We start from the raw sequence: 22387 nt of genomic DNA on the forward strand, positions 1-22387 counted from the left end.
TGGATATGATGACACATGAAGCATGAATCAAGTGGTAAGAAAAGACAGCCAGAGCAGCGCTCGTAGCTCAGTGGGTAGGGTACTGGCCACATACACTGAGGCTGGTGCATTCGAACCCAGCCTGGGACTGCTAAAACAATGACAACTGCAACAACAACAACAACAAATATAGGCAGGCACTGTGGCGGGTGCCTATAGTCCCACCTACTTGGGCTGAGGCAAGAGAATTGCTTAAGCCCAAAAGTTTGAGGTTGCTGTGAGCTGTGATGCCACAGAACTCTACCCAAGGCAACAGCTTGAGACTCTGTCTCAAAAAAAAAAAAAAAAAAAAAGACAGCCAAAGACAAAGCCTACTTAGGAGGTCCCAGAACCAAAGAGGTGGTGAGAGGAAAGTGATTCAGAGGAGACAAAGTACAATCAGAGAAATCAAAGAAGTCTGGAAGAGGATGACAATGCAGAAGTCAATGACAAATAGTGTTTGAAAGACCACTTGTAAATGTCATCTAATGCTATGTAGCCTAACAGCATAAGCACCACATTTGAGATAGTGATCCTTTTGAACCTGACGAGAGCATTTTCTTTCAGTTCAGTATAGGGGTAATATTTCAATAGATTTCCAAGTTAATTTTCCTACCACTCTGATCATGTCCTCCTCACTGCTCAAGAATAAACTCAGCCTCCTTTATATATGCCAATCTGACCCCAACCTGTTTTTCCAACTTGGTTTCTCTCAATTCTCTTTTGAAACAACTATAAGAATAACTACCATATATTTACTATATGTAAGATTCTGTGCTAAGAAACTTACATACACTTTCTCATTTTTAAGCCTTACTCTAGTTCTGGGGTCATAAACTATGGCGTACCAGCTGGCCACATTATAAATAAAACTTTATTGTCACCATGCCCATTGTTTATGTATTGTCTATGGCTACGAAGGGCAGAGTTGAGTAGTTGCAATGCTGACCTGAAAAGCCTACACTATTTACTACCTGTTCCTTTACAGAAAAGGATTGCTGATTCCTACTGTAGAGAACCCTGGTGGGGTCCCACCCAGATCTTAGTGTCAAGCAGATCCACCCATCCCCCAGCTACCTGAGTCACAGCAGATAAGGGCCAACAGCTGCTTCCTACACTGTCTTTGGCTAAATGGGAGGTGCCTTACCCAGGAAGTTCACACACTCAGGCAGCTCACAGCCAGTGACTAATATAATGGCACAAAATGCCAGTCTCAGTCTCATGTCTCAAAGTGTGACCAATTGAAGTCGTGCTCAGAGCTCCATAGGATCAGGCTGATGCCAAGTCTCCAGCAGAGATCACTTCCTTACTTTCCTCCCTCACCTGTCCCAACCTGCTTCCCTCATTCCCCTTCACCTGAGAGCTCCCCACTCAATGAAGAGTTGGACAATATTTATTTCAAGTGAGTGAAGCCAACCTAAGACTCTCAAAGACATGCAACCTGGAGACTACTATTCTACCTTATAGATTAGGAAACTGAAACCCCAAAAGTGAAATACTTTGTCCAGGGTTGCCTAATCATTGAGTGACATGCCTAGGATCCCATAGCCTGTGCTCATTGTGCCACATTACACAAACCCTCTTTCCCGTATTTGTTATTCTAGCCTAACTTACTGACTCCACCACACAAGCCAGGTCCTTCCGGCCTGCCTGCATTTGATTCTGCTGTTTTCCCATCCTGGTGTCTCCCAGCTCTGGCAGTCCAAATCCTTCTTGTCTTTCAAGCCCAATTCAAATACCACCTGCAAAGCCCTGTCTGATCCTATCTTCTATTCCCGGTGTGGTCAGTCTTCTTCCAGTTCTCCACACAGTATTCCCTGTGTCCTTCTTATGACAAGTCCCACTTTCTCCCACTTATCCTAGCTTTTTAATGCACCTATTCCATCTCATGCACAAGAATGAAATATGAAGGGGGAGATCACAGCCTGATTCACATGCCCATCTTTCATAAATCTTAGCACAAAACCTTTCTCGATAGGGGTATCCCCATCTCTATGACCACGCAACAGTGATGTTCGCATAATATTTCAAGGGAGGCAGAGTTTCTAAAGGTTTAAGTTACAGCCTGCTTTATCCAGGAAAGCCCAAATGTGCTCTTATGGACTTCCAACCTTAGTTCAAAAAGAGTTTAACTCATCACTTCTGCTCTCAGAGAAGGAATCCATGTTCAACTTCATCCTGCCTCCATTGTCCCCCACTGCTTAGTATCAGCTGTGTCAATGTTAGCCTTACCTGAAATCACCCTTCCCCAGGTCCCAAGCTGTAGGGTGACAGACAACTTTCTGGCCATCTTCTGGCTCAGTTAGCATGGAGTTTTGCCAGAATCCTTGAGTCATTCTAGGAAGGCCGACAGTCACAAAGAAATTCTCAGCCTCCTTGAATATTCTCTGCGCATCCCAGCCCTGGGGGGGAAAAATAGTATTTAATTCCAGCACTAAAAAACAGCATTCTTCAGTGAAATAAGCCAGACACAGAAAGACAAATACCATATGTTTTTATGTAAAGTGTAGAATATAAAACAATCAAACTCATATAAGCAGAGAGTAGAATGGTGGCTACAGAGTCTGAGGGTTGGGGACAAGGGGAGATGATGACCAAAGGTTACAAAGTCTCAGATCAGGTGAAGAAGTTTTTCTTCTTGAGATACATTACACAGTGTGGTGAATATACAGAGGGTGCCAAAAAATGTATACATGTTTTAAGAAAGGAAAAAACTATATTAAAATTGCAATACTTGCTATATACCGGTAACAAAAGATGAATACAAGTCATGTTTGAGCACCTCTTGTAATTGCAGAAGTCAAATATGACTTGAGTATTACAATTTTGATATGGTTTTTTCTTTTTGTAAAACTTGCATCTATTTCTTGGCACCCTCTATAGTTAATAATAGTATACTGTACATTTCAAATTGCTAGGAAAGTAAATTTCAAATGTTCTCATTGCAAAAAGTAAGTATGTGAGCTGACGGATATGTTAATTGGCTTGATTTAATCATTCTGTGTTGTATTCATAAATCATAACATCAGTTTGTGCCCCACACATATATCTAATGCAATTATAAATAGTCAATTTACAACAAAATTTTAAATGGGAAAAAGTGCTAATGTTATTAAAAAACAGCTCCACATTCCTTCTGTTGGATAAATACATTGGCATAGCCTTTCTGAAAGGCAATTTTGTAACATGCGTGGGCAGGTTTTGAAAGCTCTCTTTGTCTCAGTAATACTGCCCTTAGGGAGCTAACCTACAAAATTACAAGAAATTAAGTGCAAGAATTACATTGAGAATGATACCTTTGTAAAATGGAAAACTGTGTGGCTACCCAAATCATATTTATGAAGAATTTGTATTGATATTACAAAATATAATTGAATAATAAAAAGAAAAAGTAGTACAGGCCACTTACATGGTATGATCTTTTTTTTTTTTAACATGGTATGTTCTTAATGAGGAAATATATGAAAATGTTAACAGTAGACTAGGTGACATAGCATGTCTTTTTTTTTTTGTCTTTATTTTTTATACTCTAAAGAAGTCATTACCTTCTGTTTGCTAAAGACTATTCAACTAAAGCCAGGAATTATTGATTGAGCTCCTTCAAGGGGTAGGGCCCTGGATTAGGCTCAATGAAAGACACAAACAATGAGGGACACTATGAAGGCTTGAATGACCTGACAAGCCAGTGGGTAGTTGGACCTTGGCTTCATGATCTGTATAGAATCTAAGCTTTCAGAATGTTTGGGAACTGGAAAAAGACATCCGTCAGCATCTGCCACCCAAAAACTCTGCTGGGAACTAGTGTCTAAGAACTAACCAAGCCTGTTAGGAGATAAGGCCTACATCAGGCAAGGTAATTTTGTGTAATTGACAAATAGTTCATGAATTGCTTTTAGTAACAGAAAACTTCCTCTGATCTCAAAGACCTGTCAAATCTGGTTTTTCTCTGATGTCAGGCAACTGGTATTGATGAGAATGACATTCTTATGCAGAAGGAACATATATCAAAACACTGCAGGCCAGTAACACAGTTAACATCTATTGAATGAAAAATGAATGAATTATTATAAAGCCAGACTGGAAATATTAGAAGTTCTGGGTTTAATTATTAGTCATCGAAGACAGTCTTTGTGACTTAGAGCGAATCATTTACCTGAGCCTCAGTTTTCTTACCTACAGCATGGAACTATCTTAATACCTGTCCTTCCAGTCTCATAGAAGAAAATAGGAAAGATGGCTGTGAAAATACTTTAGAAAGGCTAAGACCTATATAAAGGCAGACCTTTACTGCTTCTCAACTGCAAAATGGGGCAAGAACTGCTGCAAGAGTTTGGAGGCCCTTGCAGATTCAAGTTTTTACTCTGCGATGGACTTTTCCTAGGAGTATATTATGTATGTGAAGATGCTCATTTGCATTGCTACTTATAGGCTTAAAATCATTAACCAGCAAAGGTTCAGCTATTCATATGTAACCTGTTTCCCCGAAAATAAGACAGTGTCTTATTTTAAGGTGTGCTCCCAAAGATGCGCTAGGTCTTATTTTCAGGGGACGTCTTATCTTTCCTGTAAGTAGGTCTTATTTTTGGAGGACGTCTTATTTTCGGGGAAACAGGGTAGTAGAGTAAATTATGGTGGAATAATCTAAAGAAATTTTATAAGGCAAATAGAAGTATGATAATGCATTCTACTAAAATGTAGAATTTTAGTTCAATAAAGAAAAATAACATAATTTTAACTATAATACAATTTCATCAATACACGGGAACGCAGAGAATTTAAACAATTATACCAAGATGATAAGAAAAAGGTGATTTCAAAATTATTTTAAAGATTCTTGTTGGCTAGTTGTGGTGGCCCATGCTTGTAATCCTCCCATTCTGGAAGCCAGGGTAAGAGGATTGCTTGAGCTCAGAAGTTTGAGACCAGCCTGAGCAAGAGCAAGACCCTATCACTACAAAAAAATAGAAAAATTAGCTGGTTATGGTGGTGAATGGCTTCCCGGCTACTCAGAAGGCTGAGGCAGGAGAATCACTTGAGCCCAGGAGTTTGAGGTTCGGGGAGCTATGGATGTCACCACTACACTCTTGCCAGAGTGACAGAGTGAGACTCTGTCTCAAAATAAATATATATATATATACCTACATACATATTCTTGTAATATTTTAACATTAATAATTTTTAAATATGCAAAAATCTCCTAACAATATTCTTATTATTTTTACTGCTTATAACGATTATTGACTGTTTACTTAGTAATGACTAACTCTGGAAAGAGTGCCCCTGATCAGTTGATAATTACACATCTTATTGCTGAATGGAAAACTCAGATCATCTCCATTTTGAATGCCTCTCAGCAAGATTAATATAGTACCTGTTATTCAAGGTAGTTGAGGTCATTGTAAACTATTTTTCCATTAAAACATAGCTATACAAGAAAAAATTTTAATTAGCTTGATTTTTTTTTATTTACATGGTTTCACATACAAAAAATATAAGAACAGAAGGATAACAAAAAGAAATTAAGTTGAGAATTTAAATTTAGTTTTTAAGACTTTTTCTTCCTACCTGGCTCACCATTGCATCAGTAACATCTATGTTTGGTTTCTGTTCAAAGGGGACTGCCAATGAGTACAAATTTGTCCAAAATCTACCCCACATATCACCTATTTTTAAAAAGAATCCGTTAATACGTGACAAAGACAGCAGAAATACAGACATAATTTATTAAACATATGTAACATCATAGCTCCCATATATTACAAAGATATTTATATAATCCACCATCCATGGGACAAAACATAACAAATAAAACCATTAGTAATGCCTAGTATGGGATTCAAATGAGATTATATAAGATCATCATTCAGAAACTTCTACTAACTAGTTCACTGAGTTCCACTTTTATTACTATACTAGTACACTTAACCTGGTGGTTTTTTTATTTTTTGAAGACTTTGTTTTTTTTTAATTTATTTATTTATTTTTGTAGAGACAGAGTCTCACTTTACTGCCCTCGGTAGAGTGCCGTGGCGTCACACAGCTCACAGCAACCTCCAGCTCTTGGGCTTACGCGATTCTCTTGCCTCAGCCTCCTGAGCAGCTGGGACTACAGGCGCCCGCCACAATGCCCAGCTATTTTTTTTTGTTGTTGCAGTTCGGCCGGGGCTGGGTTTGAACCCGCCACCCTCGGTATATGGGGCCGGCGCCCTACTCACTGAGCCACAGGCACCGCCCCTGGTGGTTTTTTAAATATCTCAAACAAATGTAAAGTTAGTTTCCGAGGCCAGAGATACTAAAAAGGAAGACGGATCCTAGCAAAAGTCAATCTAATAGCAGTAATGGAATCCTGGGCAACACAACTGCATAAAAAGTACTCCAGTGAACCCATTTTTAAAGGATAAAATGTAGTAGAGATACATATCAAGTCTTACACTTAAATTTTAAAGAAAAATCTGTCCACCATAGAAATATATGTGCTATCAGGCCAATGCACAGTCTGCATGTAAAAGACCGAAAGTAACTCAACAAACGGTATGCATGGCTTCTACACAAATGCAACCTTACACTAAATCTTTAGAATTATAGTTTCTGGAACAAAGGCAGGTGCGGTACCATAGTTCACTCTGTGTCAGTCAAACCTCATCTGGAGTTAACTATTCAGTTGTGAGCATGATACCTGAAGAGGAACCTTGACAAAAGAGAGCTCATCCAAAAAACAACTAGAAAAATGGCATTTTATGGAATGATTGGAGGTCTGTGTAACATATTTAACTTGAAAGAAGAAAACAGTATATACATGATGAAAACAATAATGGTCACTAAGAGTTACTGGGCCAAGTACTATACTGTATCTCGTACGATGGTTATTTACAAATATCTGGAAGGTCATCTCGTAGAATAAGAATTGACATAGCTGGGTAACCTCATAGCATGGCCATCGGAGTAATGAGCGGAAAGCATTAGAGCAGTGCTGCTTAAGTTCTACATAAGGTAGAACCTTATTAAAATTGATGCCCTGTGAAATATATTAGTCTACCTTGGAAGAAAAAAAAATGCCCCGTCACATTAGGTACGTTTAAGCAGAAACTGAATTAGTGAATAATGCCTGCCGTGAGGATTCCCACTTTCCCTTAGGGTTCAAAGTCTCCACAGGTCCTTTGTCTATATTCTTTCCCGATGACAGACACGAGGTTTGGCTATGGAGGAGGATTAGCTACGTAGATATTCTGCGTACACGTGGCATGAAATTTTCAAATTTTATTTGGCTTGAGGAATGGCCACTCTCCTTCATGCATTACTTGGATGATTCCAAGCCAAGTACTTTTTAGCAAGAGTAATTGGTACAGTCTAGAATAAATGAACTTTTGAAGCTTCTCCAAGGCTGTACCTTAATTTTAGAAAGGCTTTCTCTCACCCTACCACACTTCTTCCCTCTGACAGTATGACGCTAAAATCCAGAATTCCACCTCAAAAGCTCAGCCAGCTGACTTGAATACTAAAAATTATTTTCCCCATTTCCACTCTCCTTTAAACCTAGAATTCTTTCTCTAGTTGCCTCAACTCCTTTATCCTTTGAATTGAAGCCAACACAATTCTTTATGTATTAAAAAAGTAATGTAATAGAGAGTTATTTAAAATTGACTTTCTGTTGAAGAAATGCTTTCAAAATGCGATTTCTATAATGTTACTAATTTCATTCACAGACTTTTTCGAAGTTTTATGTTGGGCCTCACTCCAAAAGACAGTTTTATTGGTGGAAATAACAAACAGCCAAGTACACAAAGAATTGCTGGGTTTTCTTACCAAGCAAATGAGCAGGGAGGCATCCAGTGGGACTGATATGGGAAGGGTAGGTATTCATCAACTTTGTCCTCACGTAGGCATGAAGATGTTCGTATAATGGTTTGATCTAAAAAGCCCAGGAAGAAAGTTTAACCTGAAAGTAGCCAACTCCAGCTTCCAATCCCCAACCCTAGAAACAGGAGTTGCTTTAGCCAAGTGGAATTTCCCTAAGTTATAATTTCTTCTTTGTCTCAACTATTCTGGAGAGTTAAGAACATTCCTTCTTCCCAGTTATTGATGAGAATTAGCACCACAGCATTGAGCAATTAACACACTTGGAGGAACACAGGTCTCAAAATAAAAGCAAATATAAAAAAACAACATATCCTTAAGATGTTACTTACTTCCTTTGTTTCGAAATTGAGGTATAATTTACATACCATGAAATTCACCCATTTCTCAGTGATAGTTTCATAAGTTTTAATAAATTAAAACTGTTGGGAAACCATCACCACTACCCAATTTTAAAACACTCCCAATCACCACAAAAGTGTCCTTGTGCCCATTTGTAGTCAATTCCACTCCCACCTCTAACCCCAGGCCATCACTACACTGATTTCTGTCTATTCTGGACATGTCATATAAAAGGGATCATATAAGGCATGACATTTTGTATCTAGCTTCTTTCACGGAGGATTTTTTTTCTTTAGGTTCATCCGTGTTGTTGAAAATATCGACCTGCCACTTTGGGAGGCTGAGGTGGGTGGATTGCCTGAGCTCAGGAGTTTGAGACCAGCCTGAGCAAGAGCGAGACTCCGTTTCAAAACCTAGCCGGGCTTTGCGGCAGGCGCCTATAGGCTGAAGCAAGAGAATCACTTGAGCCCAAGAGTTTGAGGTTGCTGTGAGCTATGACACCACTGCACTCTACCGAGGGCAACAAAGTAAGACTCTGTCTCAAAAAAAAAAAAAAAAAGAAAAGAAAAAGAAAATATCAAGTTCATTTCCTTTATTACCGAGGAGTATTCCATTGTCTGAATATGTCAGACTTTGTTTATACATTCACCAGTTCAAGGACAACTAGGTTTTTTTCCCTTTTGAGGCTATTGTGAATAATGCTGCTATGTAGATATAAACATTTGTATAAAAGTCTTTCTATGCATTTATGTGCCCATTTATCTCATATCTATACCTGAGAGAGGAATAGCTAAGTCATATGGTCGGGGTGTACCTAACTTTTTTAATAAATTGTCAAACTGTTTTTCACAGTGACTGTACCATTTTACAGCTCTGCCAGCAGTGTTTGAAGGCTCCAGTGCCCCCACATCCCCTTTTAAATCGCAGCCATTCTGGTAGGTGCATAGTGGATTTTCACCATTTGCGTTCCTGATAACTTTTTACTTGCTTATTTGCCATCTGTATACTTTCTTTGCTTTTACTTATTCAAATCTTCTGCCCAATTCTTTTTGGGGGACGTGGTCTTATTTCGATTTTTGATAGCTCTGCTCAACTATGGCTTTGGCAGAGAAGCTTCACATCAGAAGTTTGAAGGTGCAGAAGTGAAGGGATCAAAATGAAGGAAGAAGGACACACTGAAAAATGGCCATGGGACACATCAGCTCCTAGGACTCTCTCTTTCCTTTTCCTTAGTCAAAGGCCAATGACATAAGAGTATCAATTGTCCGCAGGAGGGAAGCAAAGCCTATGGCTCTGCCAACAAAAGAAGACAGTAGCAGCCCAGGTAGCTCATAAAGACCATTCCTTCTCATAATCTCCCCTTCTCACAATTTCTCCTTTGGTAATTAGCGGTCAGTGACTGAAGGGGGGACAAAAGCAGAACAATTCTGATCGTCCATATGGGCTGCCCTATTATTCAAGCTCTTATATTTCCCAAACTCTATGAGGCCTAGGAAGGGCTTACCAGTGTATTAAGAATAAATGGGAGTGCCTTTAGTCACTGTCCCTTTGTCCTGTGCACTGCCCTACATCTGTGTCTATATACAATTCCTTGGTTACCTGTGTGAAGATGTGTTCCACGTCTTCAATCAATTGACTGCGGTTATAATCATAGCCATCTTCCCCCTCCGCGTCATAATCTGCTCTCCAATAATCCCCATAGTCCTCGTAATCTAGTTTTTAAAAAGAGAAGAACATAAGGGAAAAAAAGAAAGTCCAGTATACATAGATCAGCCTTGCTAGGAGGTTAGAAAAAATATGAAGGCTTATCACATTTTTCTTGTGATAAACAGAAACTCAAAGGGATGCAAGTGAATGCTAACACTAGATAATGGCTGTTAAGCACTTGCTCTGTGCCAGTTTAAATGTATTATTTCATTTAACAAGCACAAACCCATACAAGATTGGCATTCTTATAACCCCACTATGCAGATTAATAGCCTATCCATATTTTAAAACTAAATTTTATTATGTATATTTAAGGTATGCAACATGATGTTATGAGATGCACATATAGTGAAATGGTAACCATAGTGAAACAAATTAACATATGCATCAACATAGCTACCTATTCCTCCCCAACCTGCCGCTGGCAGGAGCAGCTAAAATCTACTTATTGAGCAAAAATCTAGAATACAAAACACTGTTATTAACTATGGCTCTTATGTTGTACATTTGACCTTTAGACTTGTTCATCTGACATATCTGCCACTTTGTATCTTTTGACCTACATCTCATTTCCCACCTTCCACCCCATTCCTGGTGGGCACTGTTTTATTCTCTACCTCTGCATATTTAATCTTTTTAATTTTTTTAGAATCCACATGTGAGATTATGCAATATTTTTCTTTCTGTGCCTGGTTTATTTTGTTTAGCCTAAAGTCCTAGGTGTCTATCCATGTTGTGACAAATGACAGGAACTCCTATTTTTTGTGGCTAAAGAATATTCCACTGCATATATACACCACAGTTTCTTTATCCATTCATCCACTGACAGACATTATTTAGGCCATTGTGAATAATGCTGCAATTCACATAGTAGTGCAGATATCTTTACAAGGCAGAGATTTCATCTCCTTTGGGTATATACCCAGAAAAGTGATTGCTAGGTCACATATTCCTATGTGCTTCATTTAGTATCACCCATCAGAAAACACAAGCTTGTGTTGGGATATTAGCTAATAAAGTTAATAAGTGTATTTTAGTAACTTTTTATTTTTATACACACATTGTCAATTGATGATCAGGAGTATAGAGAAATAAATATTTGGATAGAAAGATATCCAGGATAATAATTTTTTAAATTGTGATAATCTACTTTCTTCAGCATGCTTAAGGCTTGATAATATGAATTTAAGTGGCAGTGGAAGAAATTTAAAAACAACAATTGGGGGAAAAAATTCTTCCTTATTTAAGCCCAGGGGGCAGTGAGTCACCAAAGCATAAAATTATTCCTAATATCATGACTAGCTTATTATTCAGGCAGGAGAATAAGTTAAGAGATATGGAAATTCCTTCCTATGTTAAGACTTTTATGACCACTTGATTTTATTGTGACTGCAGAAAATCATGAGTTTCCAGACTAAACTAATCTCATATTTTTTCTTTCTGGGACATCACCCTGAGATTAACATATATGAAACCTTTGAGGATGAACTATGGCCAGATGCAGTTTAGATAAGGGATAGTGTCACTGCCTCTCATCCTTCTGAGGAATAGAATCCCCACTTGATTCTCAGACTCCCTCAGGAACCTCTGGGGGCCTAAGATCTTCCTGGAAAACTCATCATTTATAATTCCTGGATAATTCGTTTGAGGCTCTGTAGTTGAGTCTCATTCTTGAGCTCCTTGAACTGTAGAATTCCTTTGCACCTCTTCCTTTTCCCAAGTAGCTTCTTCTTGATACCAGTAGCCTAAGCTGTTCAGGAGATGATTGTTAATTGAGGGGTATCCCCAATATCAAAAGGCAGGCTTGGTAATGTAGGAAAAATAACCAGTGGCCTCAGACAGCACTTCAGTACCTCTATAGACCAGCAAACTTACTGTTTGCTCTTGCCATCTCATTTTTCAAGTCCACATACTCTTCATATAATGGCCTCAGCTGCTTGCCAACCTCAGCTCTCCAGCCTTCCCAAGCCCAGAGCCTCTCACTGTAGTCTCTACTGTTCGCCATTATTTCCTCCAAACCTGTTGTAGTAAAGCACCCAAAGGGAAATAAACATCCAATTGTAAAACTTTTATTTGTAAATAAGTACATGAACTTTAAAATATATATATGAACTTTAAAGAATTAAAAGTAAGGTCAATAGGTATCAGGTTATAAAGTTACTAAATAAAATCTCATGGTTCATTCATATCCTCACCCTGATGACAGTTCCAAAATATGTCTGCAGAGAGAAAGTACACCACTGCAATCATTCAATGACTATCTTCAATGACTTGAATGTGATAGAATTTACAATGAAGTTTTGTTAAAAGCTAAAAGAACATCTATGTGCTGAAATATACATATCTGGAATCTTATCATCTTTGGATTATCCATCTGGAAAGCACAGTGTCATATAATGTCAATCTCAATTTTAAAACTCGGGATAAAGGTAAATCTCATAATTATGATTCAAAAATTAACAGCCTACCTGGTTCAAGTAATAAGCATTCCTGTGGATTATTTGGCTTACAGACTTTTCCAGTACTGTAGATGGTGCTCATTGCATTTAGAATTGTGCTCAGCTGCAAATTAAAGATAATAAACAATGTTAACAGTGGAAAATACGCTAAAGAGAATGCTAATGTAAAAATATCCTTTTGTCCATGTGACTTTTTTTCTTGATGCCTGGAAATACAGCAATTCACGTTTTCTTTGCCAAGTGCCTTCCGATATGCAGGGAAGGAATAGCTCAGTGAAATTTCCTCACTGTCATGAGTAATGGAAATAACCAGATCTGCCAAAACCCTAAGAATGTTTCTCACTTATGACTTAACTCTTACTTTTGTTAGGTTTACTCAGGTTTCATCACATATATTATCATGCCCTTTCTCAAATTTGATAAGATTCTTTTAAGTTTTAAATAGAATTCGGTGTTCTTTGTTATTACTAAGGGGATAATTGAGTCAGTTTCCGTGAACCACACCACCCTCTTTCATACTAAGGACCATTTTATGTAAATAAGATTGACATTAGGACTATTGAGTCACAGCCTTCCTTTGTGAAAATCCAGCTTACGAAAAAAAATGTGTTATTGGCATATAAATGTGTGGAATTTTACTTATTCGTGTGATGGTTTGTTCATTAAAGGAAGAAAAATTAATTGTAAAATGCAATGACATTAAATAAAACTTTGTTGTTTTAGAATTTAAAAAAGGAAATTTGATAAAAGTAATTTTTGAAAGAATGTTTGTCAAACATACACAAAGAAGTGCATTTTTTTTTGTTCAGTCAGCAATTATTAAGCCTCTGCTATGTGCTACACTCTGACAATTCTAAAATGAACAAGTCATTAGCCCTCAAAGACCCCAAACTCATGGGACAATGAGGCAGCCATGAAACCAATAACTACATAAGAGTGACAAGCGCTATCGCTGATACCAAAAAGTGATGTGGCAGTATGGGGGGGGGTTAATAACTCGGAGATTCAGGAATGGCTTCAAAGAGGAGGGGACATAAGATCTGTGTCTTGGACAAGATGTAGGCATTGGTCAAGTAGAGAAGGGAGGTAGAAGGCAAAGCATAAGATATGAAAGGACGTTGGAAAAGGCCAGGCGTTTTCAGGGGATGGTGAGATGTTGAATGAAACTGGAGTGTTGGTATTCACTGAGGGAAATGGAGGGCTTGAGAATGAAGATCATGAGGCATAGACTATACTGGAGTTTAAACTCTACCCTGTAGGTGAAAGGGAGCGAAAGCAATAGAGTAGGGGCCAGGCATGAGGCTCACGCCTGTAATCCTAGCGCTTTGGGAGGCTGAGATGGGCGATTGCTTGAGCTCAGGATTAAGCACTCCTGGTTCGAGACCAGCCTGAGCCAGAGCAAGACCTCATCTCTAAAAAATAGTTGGGCATTGTGGTGGGCACCTATAGTCTCAACCTGGAGGCTGACACCAGAGAATCACTTGAGCCCAGGAGTTTGAGGTTGCTGTGAGCTATGACTCCATGGCATTCTACTGAGGGCGACAAAGTGAGACTCTGTCTCAAAAAAAAAAAAGAAAGAAAGAAAGAAAGAAAGTAACGGAATAAAGCAGTGCTATTCAAAGTGTGGTCCATGGGCCAGTGCAAGTCAGCAAATAGTTTGTTTCTATTCTGTGATAAATACAGGAATTGAGAGAATAAACATCTAAGCATATAATCAATGACCTTGACCAAGTATTGGTCTGCAATGGATTGGAAATAAAGGAAAAAAGAAGGGAGGAAGGGCGGGAAGAAAGGAGGGAGGGAGGAAGGAGGGAAGGACTGGTTGTTTCCCACAGAAGCACTGAATTAAAGGCCCTATTTCCCCCTTTATGGCCCTCTTCTGTCTTTCTTTGGCTGGGCTATGAGAGTCATTATTTTACAAAATGAAATAGAGGTTCGATGCCTGTAGCTCAGCGGCTAGAGCACCAGCCACATACACTGGAGCTGGCAGGTTCAAACCCAGCCCAGTCTTGCCAAACAATGACAACTACAACCAAAAATTGCTGGGTGTTGTGGAAGGCGCCTGTACTCCCAGCTATTTGGGAGGCTGAAGCAAGAGAATCACTCAAACCCAAGAGTTGGAGGTTGCTGTGAGCTGTGATGCCATGGTACTCTACCAAGGGTGACATAGTGAAATATGTGAAACTTGGTAAACGGTCTGTGAAGCTAGTGAATGATGTCCCATGATCATATCAATGTACACAGCTATGATTTAATAAAAAATTAATTAATTAATTAAAAACAGAATGTCCGGGTTCCACCTGGGCTAAAGCAGGCTGCCTGTATGCTAATATGCAAGGGTTCTCATGGTGTCCTCGTGAAAAAGATGGAAAAACATGGAATGGGTAAGGTAAAGTGGATTAATAACTAGTTGGATAATTGGACCCAAAGAATATAGAATAATAAATAGCACCTTGTAGAAAAATACCTGCCATATCGCTTCATCTTTGTCATGCATTTTTATTTTTGCAAATGCAGATTAGAACATAGAGTGCCAGAGGACAAGCAACTGAGAAAGAAGACTTCGATATTAAATAGAGAAATATTTTAGAAAAATATTTCTATAGGCTATATCAGTGGTGTACAAACTATGTTCTGCTGACCAAATTCTGTCTGCTGCCTGTTTGTGTAAAGTTTTATTGGAATATAACCACACTCATTGGTTTATGTATTGGCTATGGCTGATTTCCTGCTATAAGAGTGGAATTGACTAGTTGCGACACAGGCAGTAATGCCCTCCCCCCACCCCAAACCTGAAATATCTGTCCCTGTCCAGAAAAAAGTTTGCTGACTCCTGGGCTAGAGCTATGGAATGAGAGATGCTATTTTAACAGGGATGAATATAGGCTTTCTTGAATTGGGACAAGCTAACTACCTAAGCATAGAGTTTTAAAAGGTGTCCTTTTAGAGCAACATTGGCAGATCTGGGGGCTTCATTGACAGGTTGACATGAACAAATCATGACACAAGGGTATCAAACAAACAGAAAATCCTAAAATAGTCCTAGACTGCCTTAGTAGATGTAGACCACTAGGTATAATGTCATATTCCTGCTCACCTCCATGCAGACCAGAACCCTCCTCTGTTTGGTTCAAGGTCACTGACAAAATGAAGACATCAACTAGGACCAGTGAAGGGATTCAAAACCATCATAGGGGAAATTTGACAAAGTGAGGGATGTTTAGCAAAGAGAAGAAAAGACTCAAATAGTTTTTTAAAAATCAGCTTCCTTTATATGTTTAAAGACTGCTTTTATGGGAAAGAGCAGTCTGGCTCCAGAAAGAGGAACCAAGTGAAGGTGAGGCACTTCCCACCCAACAGAGGGAGTATCTTCCATCGGTGGGAGGGACTCACACATAGAACTGCTGTCTTGGGTAGAGTTGAATCACTCATCCTGGAACTGGTTTGAGCAGAAGCTGTTAGGCACTTCTTAGAGAAGTTGCAGATGAGAGGCAAGATAATTCTTTGTTGTTTGGGGGCTGTCCTGTGCATTGGAGGATATTCAACAGCATCCCTGTCCAGTAAATGTCAATAGTATTCCCCAGCTGTGGCAACCAAAAATGTCTCGAGACATTGTCAAATGTCCCCAGGGAGGCCAAGTCACCCCTAGTCAAGAACCATTGACATAGGCTAAATATATTCTTCAGGCTGCCTGATCTTCAGAAAGGTGACCTGCCACCATAGGGTGTCCATACACACCACAATGCTTGGGACGATCCAAGTTTAAGTCTGTATTTGAATGTAATTATTACCAGTGTCTTCTTTCAATCTGAAAAAGTTCCCAGTTTAGATAATAAATTACATAGTCACCTTACCTAGGCATAGAGTTCTTTCAAATATCAGCATTACTGTCCTTATACATAAAGGAAGCAGCCATGGGTGCTAGTAATGTTTAATATTCACAAAATTTCAACTCTTGGGATCAGTACTAAAATGTTCAAAAACATACCCGTTTATTCTTGTCTGCTGAGAGTGCTGAAGAGCCTCTCTGTTGAAGGGCCTTCAATTGGCGCTTGACTGTACGATTCTGAATTCCTTCTAGTGGATAAGTTTGGGAAAGCTTGGACTGTTCTTCATAAAAGGCAGACCGTTTGCCCTCAGCCTCATTCTGAAATGACAAGAAATATAATTAAAGTTGGAATGGCATTGCTTGAATAGATAGAACAGAAAATATAGCCCTAAGAACATCTATCTGGTGGAATATTTGGTATTTCCTGAGTGTTTTAATCTTCTACTCTGCTGAAGATCAAGGTTCAGGTAAAGAGTGACGAGGTTACTCTCCCTTTCTGACCCAGTGCCTAGTTTTCTCAAAGGTTCTGTTTCCAGAACTGGAAGTGAATTCTCACAGATGATCCATATTGTGGGGTCCTGGGTTTCTGGCCCTAGTGCTGTGACATGGGGGAACTAGCCAAGGATTGAAAGATGAATGCTCTAAAAAGAGAACCCAGTAGAGCTCAGAGTGTACAAAATGGGAATTCAGCCCCCTCATAACAATGAGAACCATAAGCTTGCCACAATAGGCTCCTAGGTGGCATGACTTATCCCAGGGATTTTGTTCTTAAACTGTGATCCCAAACAAAGGCTGCCCTGGATATGGCCTAAAATATGGCCATTTGGTAGTCATGGCAATTTTCTACCAGAAAAAAAAACCAACAAGCACGTGATGATGCCAGGACACACTTGTCTCCCATCCTGACCATCAGTGTGAAAGTGGACTTCACCAGACTTTTCTAGGATAGTCTTCTCTCAAATGCACAAATTCATTTCCATTTATTGAAGACTAAAATGAGCAACTTCTTTGTATATTTTATTGCTATTAACCACACAAAAGAGGCAGCATATGAGAAAAGTAAGAGATGTACTCCTGGAGTCAGACACCTTAGCCTCTCTGAGCCACAGTTACTTTATGTACAAAATGAGAATAATAATACAGTTTACTTCAAAGGGTTGTTGTAGGGATTAGAAGAATTATCAAATAATAAAATGCTTACTAGAGTGCCTGACACATCATAAGCATTTAGTAAATGTTAGTTATTTATTACTTAAGGGGGAAAAGTCCTGGTCCTTAGGTTGCTTATAATTTTATCAGACAGATAAGATATGCATTACGAATGTCTCATTAGTGAAATTTTGATGTATAAACTATGGTGAGCCAAGAAGTTTCTGTTATAAGAAAGGAGAAACTCATGCAGGTGACCAGGTTTGGCCAAGCCCTCATGGAATAGTTGGAACTTAAGACCAACTTTACCTTAAAGTAGATAAAAATTGGATGAGTATATTCTGAAAAATAATTTACCTCATTTGAATTTTCTTAATGATCCTATGGTATAGAAAATCTCCCTATCTCCATTTTTTTACACACATATTTATATGCAGAAAGGGGCTAAGAGAAATAAATAGTGGAGCTGGTAGTAAATCACCAGCATTTGATCCTGGACCCTGCAGCAGACAGACTGTAAGAATGCTCCTATGATTATTACTTCTGGTGGTCATGCCCTTGTGTGGGATTTCCTTCCCTTGACTGTGAGCAGAACTGCGATTTGTTTCTAACCAATAGCATACAGCAAAAGTAACAGAACATGTTAATATGTTTATGTTACATAAGATTGTAAATTTTATCTTGCTAGAAGATTCTCTTGCTTGCTGACTTTAATACAGCAAAATGCCATATTGTGAGTTACCCTACAGAAAGGGCCACGTGGCAAAGAACTGAGGATGAACTCTGACTCACATTCTACAATAAACTAAGGATCTCAATCCAGCAGCACACAAAAATCTGAATGCTAACACCAATTCACATTAGCTTGGAAATGGATCTATCCCCAAGTGAGACTCAGATGAGACCACAGCCCTCATTAGGAAGTTGGACGCAACTTTATGAGACTTAAAGGCAGAAGATCCAACTGAACTGTACCTAGACTACTGACCCACAGAAACTGTGGAGGAACAATTGTGTATTATTTTAAGCCACTAAGCCTATGATAACTTTTTACATGATAGATAACTAGTACAAATCCCAAAGGCAGGACTCTAGGCATGCTTGCACTTTCAGGCCAATGAATTTCACTTTTAGAGTTTGAGAACTGAGAGTCATTGAGAAGTTTGGGGCAACCATGTGATATGACGGAAATGGTGCATGGAAGTGGCAGCAATAAATCAGATACATGCATAGGAGATGCAGAAAATAATGGCAACTAAAATGGAAAATAATTTCTTGAACACACAGCTTCTCAGAAACTGCAACTGCTTCTCAATTAATTTTTACAACAACCAAGTTGTTATTGTCCCTACTTCACAGATGACGTAAGTGAGGCACAGAGTAGAGAAGTAACTTTTCCTAGGTCACACAGCTAATGATTAGAAGAATCAAGACATAAACCCATAAACCCATAAACCCTTTGGTGTGTTTTCCTCCAAAGCTAATGCTCTGAACCATTGTCCTATGGATTGTGTTGGACACATTCTAATCTTCTCTGTAATAGGCATGAGTGGAAAGGAACAAGCTATGGAAAGGCTCATCTATGCAACTCCTTTCTTCACCCACTCTAAGGTGATTGATGGTCAAGCAAAATTTCTGGTAAAACTTTGACATCAAATTATAAGGATAATTTGATAATAATTTATTCTCAATTTACTAGAAATAACTCACAATCACCCGAAGGCTTCAGTCTTTGAACATTCATGCTACATGTGGTAAATTTAAGGATATATGATTTTATTTTATATATCACTACCATCCCACATGTTACACTTTTTATCACCCTAAAATTACTTTATGTTGCTTTCCTTTGGCCCCCAAGGACATACTGTTCCTTCCCCAGCTATTCTTTTTTAATATTATTTATAATTTATTCTATATCCTCACCCTAAGGCTCCCAAACCTAAATAAAATAGACAGCTTGGCAGTTATGCAAAGAACCAAAGCCAGTTCATACATACCAATCCGATCATTTAGACAGTGGGTGATAGCTCTATGTGGTTTTGGACCTGAATGATGGATGGAAACAAATGGATACAACAGTTTCCACAGCCCCAGGATCAAAAGGAACCATTATGGAGAAAATTGGTGGCATTCCATACTACCTCTGTACAAAGCAGGAAAGAAACAACTGAAACAGAAAATATCTCCACAGACATACTTGGGGGAGTTGAGGACAAGGCACACATTGTTCAGAATAATCAGAAGAAATTAAAACATTGTCTGATCTATTCCCATCCTGTGAGAGAGCCTTTGTAATTTCAAGGCCTTGAACGTGTTCAGTCCTAAATTATATTTTAAAGCATTCAGAAAGATACCCTGCTTTTTTTGACCTAATACGTACATAAATTAAAAATAATTATTTCATTGTGCTTTTAAATATTTTAATATGAGCTTTGTTTTGAGAGATAGCTCTGGTGGTCTCTACCCAACTCATGATAATTGTACTTCAACTATTAAAATGCTTTTGAGATTTAAAGTTTTGACATCTTATTTTCTTTTTTCTATAGCTTACTATTCCCTGAACCAGGCTGTATTTTTAACAACCTCTAAACCACCTCTTCCCCTGCAGGTGTGAGAGTTCCCTGAAGATAGAAAATGGAAAACTGGACAGAACCTTAGCATCCATCCAATACCTTGGAGCTCAACAAATTCCCAGGAAAACCTTCACTTTCAGGTCCAATATGCTGGCCCAGTTTCCAAATATAACCCCCCAAACCACATCCAGTTCAAAGCTAAAAGTTGCTTTGCTTATTTTTTCAATATTCTCAAATATTTACATATTTTTAAAAACACATTCTGTTCAATAAAGTAAGCCATCTAAATTATAAGAATATTAATTCTATAACTCCACCTTGGGATTCAAAGAAATATTTTTTCTTTATTTTAGATGCAAGGTTTAATATTTTAAAATTTAAAATTTGTCATGAATTGGGCTGCAAGAAACATTCTTGTGCAAATGTCTTTGTTGTAAAGTGATTTTTGGTCTTCTGGCTATATACCTAGTAGAGGAATTGCAGGATCGAGTGGCAGGTCTACTTTTAGTCCCCTAAGTGTTCTCCAAACTTCTTTCCAGAAGGGACGTATTAGTTTGCATCCCCGCCAGCAGTGCAGAAGTGTTCCCTTCTGTCCACATCACGCCAACATCTTTAGTTTGGGGATTTTGTTATGTGAGCTAATCTTGAAACACAATTATAGCCCAGAAAGGAGAGAATAGAAGGGCGAGGGGAAAGGAGAGGGGTGGCCGGGTGGAGGGAGGATAATCAGTGGGACCTCACCTACTGTGCATATTGCGAGGGTACCTGTCAAATATATTACGAGTAGAGTATAAATGTCTAAACACAGCAAGTAAATAAGTGAGGTGAAGGCTATGTCAACCAGTTTGCTGTAAACATTCCAAATTGTATATAAAATCAGCACATTGTACCCCATAAATGCAGTAATGTACACAGTTATGATATAATAAAAAAATGAAAATAAAAGATATACTTGGGCCTTACCAAAAAAATAAAATAAAATAATATTTTTAATGCTTATGAACATTCTTATTTTTTTCTGAATTTTATCTCATGAGAAAAAAAAAAGTGATCACCCTTGAATTCCATTGTATTTGCTGCAGAGTAATCCTCCCCATGCCGGTGCCCACGTGTAGGTATTTATGTGTGTCAAAGACCATGGGACAGACTCATTAGAGAGGGGTATCTATAGAATAGCAGTTTCGAATTACACTGTGTGACTCCAGCCCTGGAGATAGGAATAGATTCAGAACTGGGTGTGTCCAAGGACCCTCGGAGCCCCCGCAGCAGGGGACTGAAGAAGCGCTACAAACCACTGGAAGACTAAGCGTGGGCCTCCTGCTGTCTCTTCACAAACTCTGATAACTCACCAAAAAATGTTTATAAAGTGTTCTTGGAAACCTTCTAGGTTCCAACAAGGCTGTCTTCAATATCCACTCCAGCTGCATGGACAGTTTGGGGCAGCTGTAGTAGCTACTGCCAAATACTGAAACAATGAACCAGGATGCCTTTTCCTCTCTCCTCCAGGGACCTCTTATATTGCCAGAGAGCTTCTAAATTTGCTATTAAAAATCAACTGTGCTGGCTGGGCACAGTGGCTCACGTCTGCAACCCCAGCACTCTGAGAGGCTGAGGTGGGAGGATGGCTTGAGCCCAGGAGTTGGAAGTTGGTGTGAGCTGTGACTGCACCACTGCACTCCAGACTGGGTGACAGAGCAAGACTCTGTTGAAAAACAGCAACAACAAAAAACAAAAACAAAACCTGTGCCCTTCCTGAAACTGTTTTTAGGAAACCCCAATTTCTCCCTATATCATTGGGTTCACCTTTGTATAGGTTAAAGTCAAGATTGAGTTGAACTTAATCTTATTTAAGAAAGATTTTTGCGGCTCGGTGCCTATAGCTCAGTGGCGAGGGCACACCCACATACACAGGAGCTGGAGGGTTTGAATCCAGCCAAACAACAATGACAACTATAACCAAACAACAATGAGAACTATAACCAAAAAAAATAGCCAGGTGTTGTGGTGGGCACCTGTAGTCCCAGCTACTTGGGAGGCTGAGGCAAGAGAATCACTTAAGCCCAAGAGTTTGAGGTTGCTGTGAACTGTGACACCACAGCACTCTACCCAGGGTGATAGCTTGAGACTCTGTCTCAAAAAAAAAAAAAAAAGTTATCTTTCTATTTGCTTAGAATCTTGTTCTTATTTCTTCTATTGCATCTTCCCAGTTAAGTTAATGATTTGGCTTGCTTCCTGTTTACTAATGTTCTGATTAATATAATGTAATGAATTTGCTAATTTCTCATACCTATACCCTTGGGGAAGATTTGCAGAGGATCCTATTTCAAAAAACAAACCAATAATAAATTTACCAAAAAAGGGCAATGCAAAATAAAGCAGCACTATTTTACTGAGAAGATAATTACAGTTTAATTGTCAAATATTCAATTTCAAATATGAGCACTGTATTTGCT

General features: G+C 38.8%; 1 protein-coding gene across 1 annotated transcript in view; it reads right to left on the reverse strand.

Moving 5' to 3' along the window:
- The window catches only part of ACE2 (angiotensin converting enzyme 2), a 44845-nt gene that overhangs the window by 16859 nt on the left and 5599 nt on the right, over positions 1 to 22387 (reverse strand). Inside the window, exons 2-8 of the mRNA XM_053580366.1 lie at positions 16369 to 16527; positions 12390 to 12483; positions 11797 to 11940; positions 9814 to 9926; positions 7822 to 7927; positions 5584 to 5681; positions 2251 to 2420 (exon numbers count right to left, since the gene is read on the reverse strand). Of these exons, the coding sequence (XP_053436341.1) occupies positions 2251 to 2420; positions 5584 to 5681; positions 7822 to 7927; positions 9814 to 9926; positions 11797 to 11940; positions 12390 to 12483; positions 16369 to 16527 (884 nt within the window). The remainder of the gene's footprint in view (positions 1 to 2250; positions 2421 to 5583; positions 5682 to 7821; positions 7928 to 9813; positions 9927 to 11796; positions 11941 to 12389; positions 12484 to 16368; positions 16528 to 22387) is intronic.

The sequence above is a fragment of the Nycticebus coucang genome, chromosome X (assembly GCF_027406575.1).
Source record: "Nycticebus coucang isolate mNycCou1 chromosome X, mNycCou1.pri, whole genome shotgun sequence".
NCBI classification, from domain to species: domain Eukaryota; kingdom Metazoa; phylum Chordata; class Mammalia; order Primates; family Lorisidae; genus Nycticebus; species Nycticebus coucang.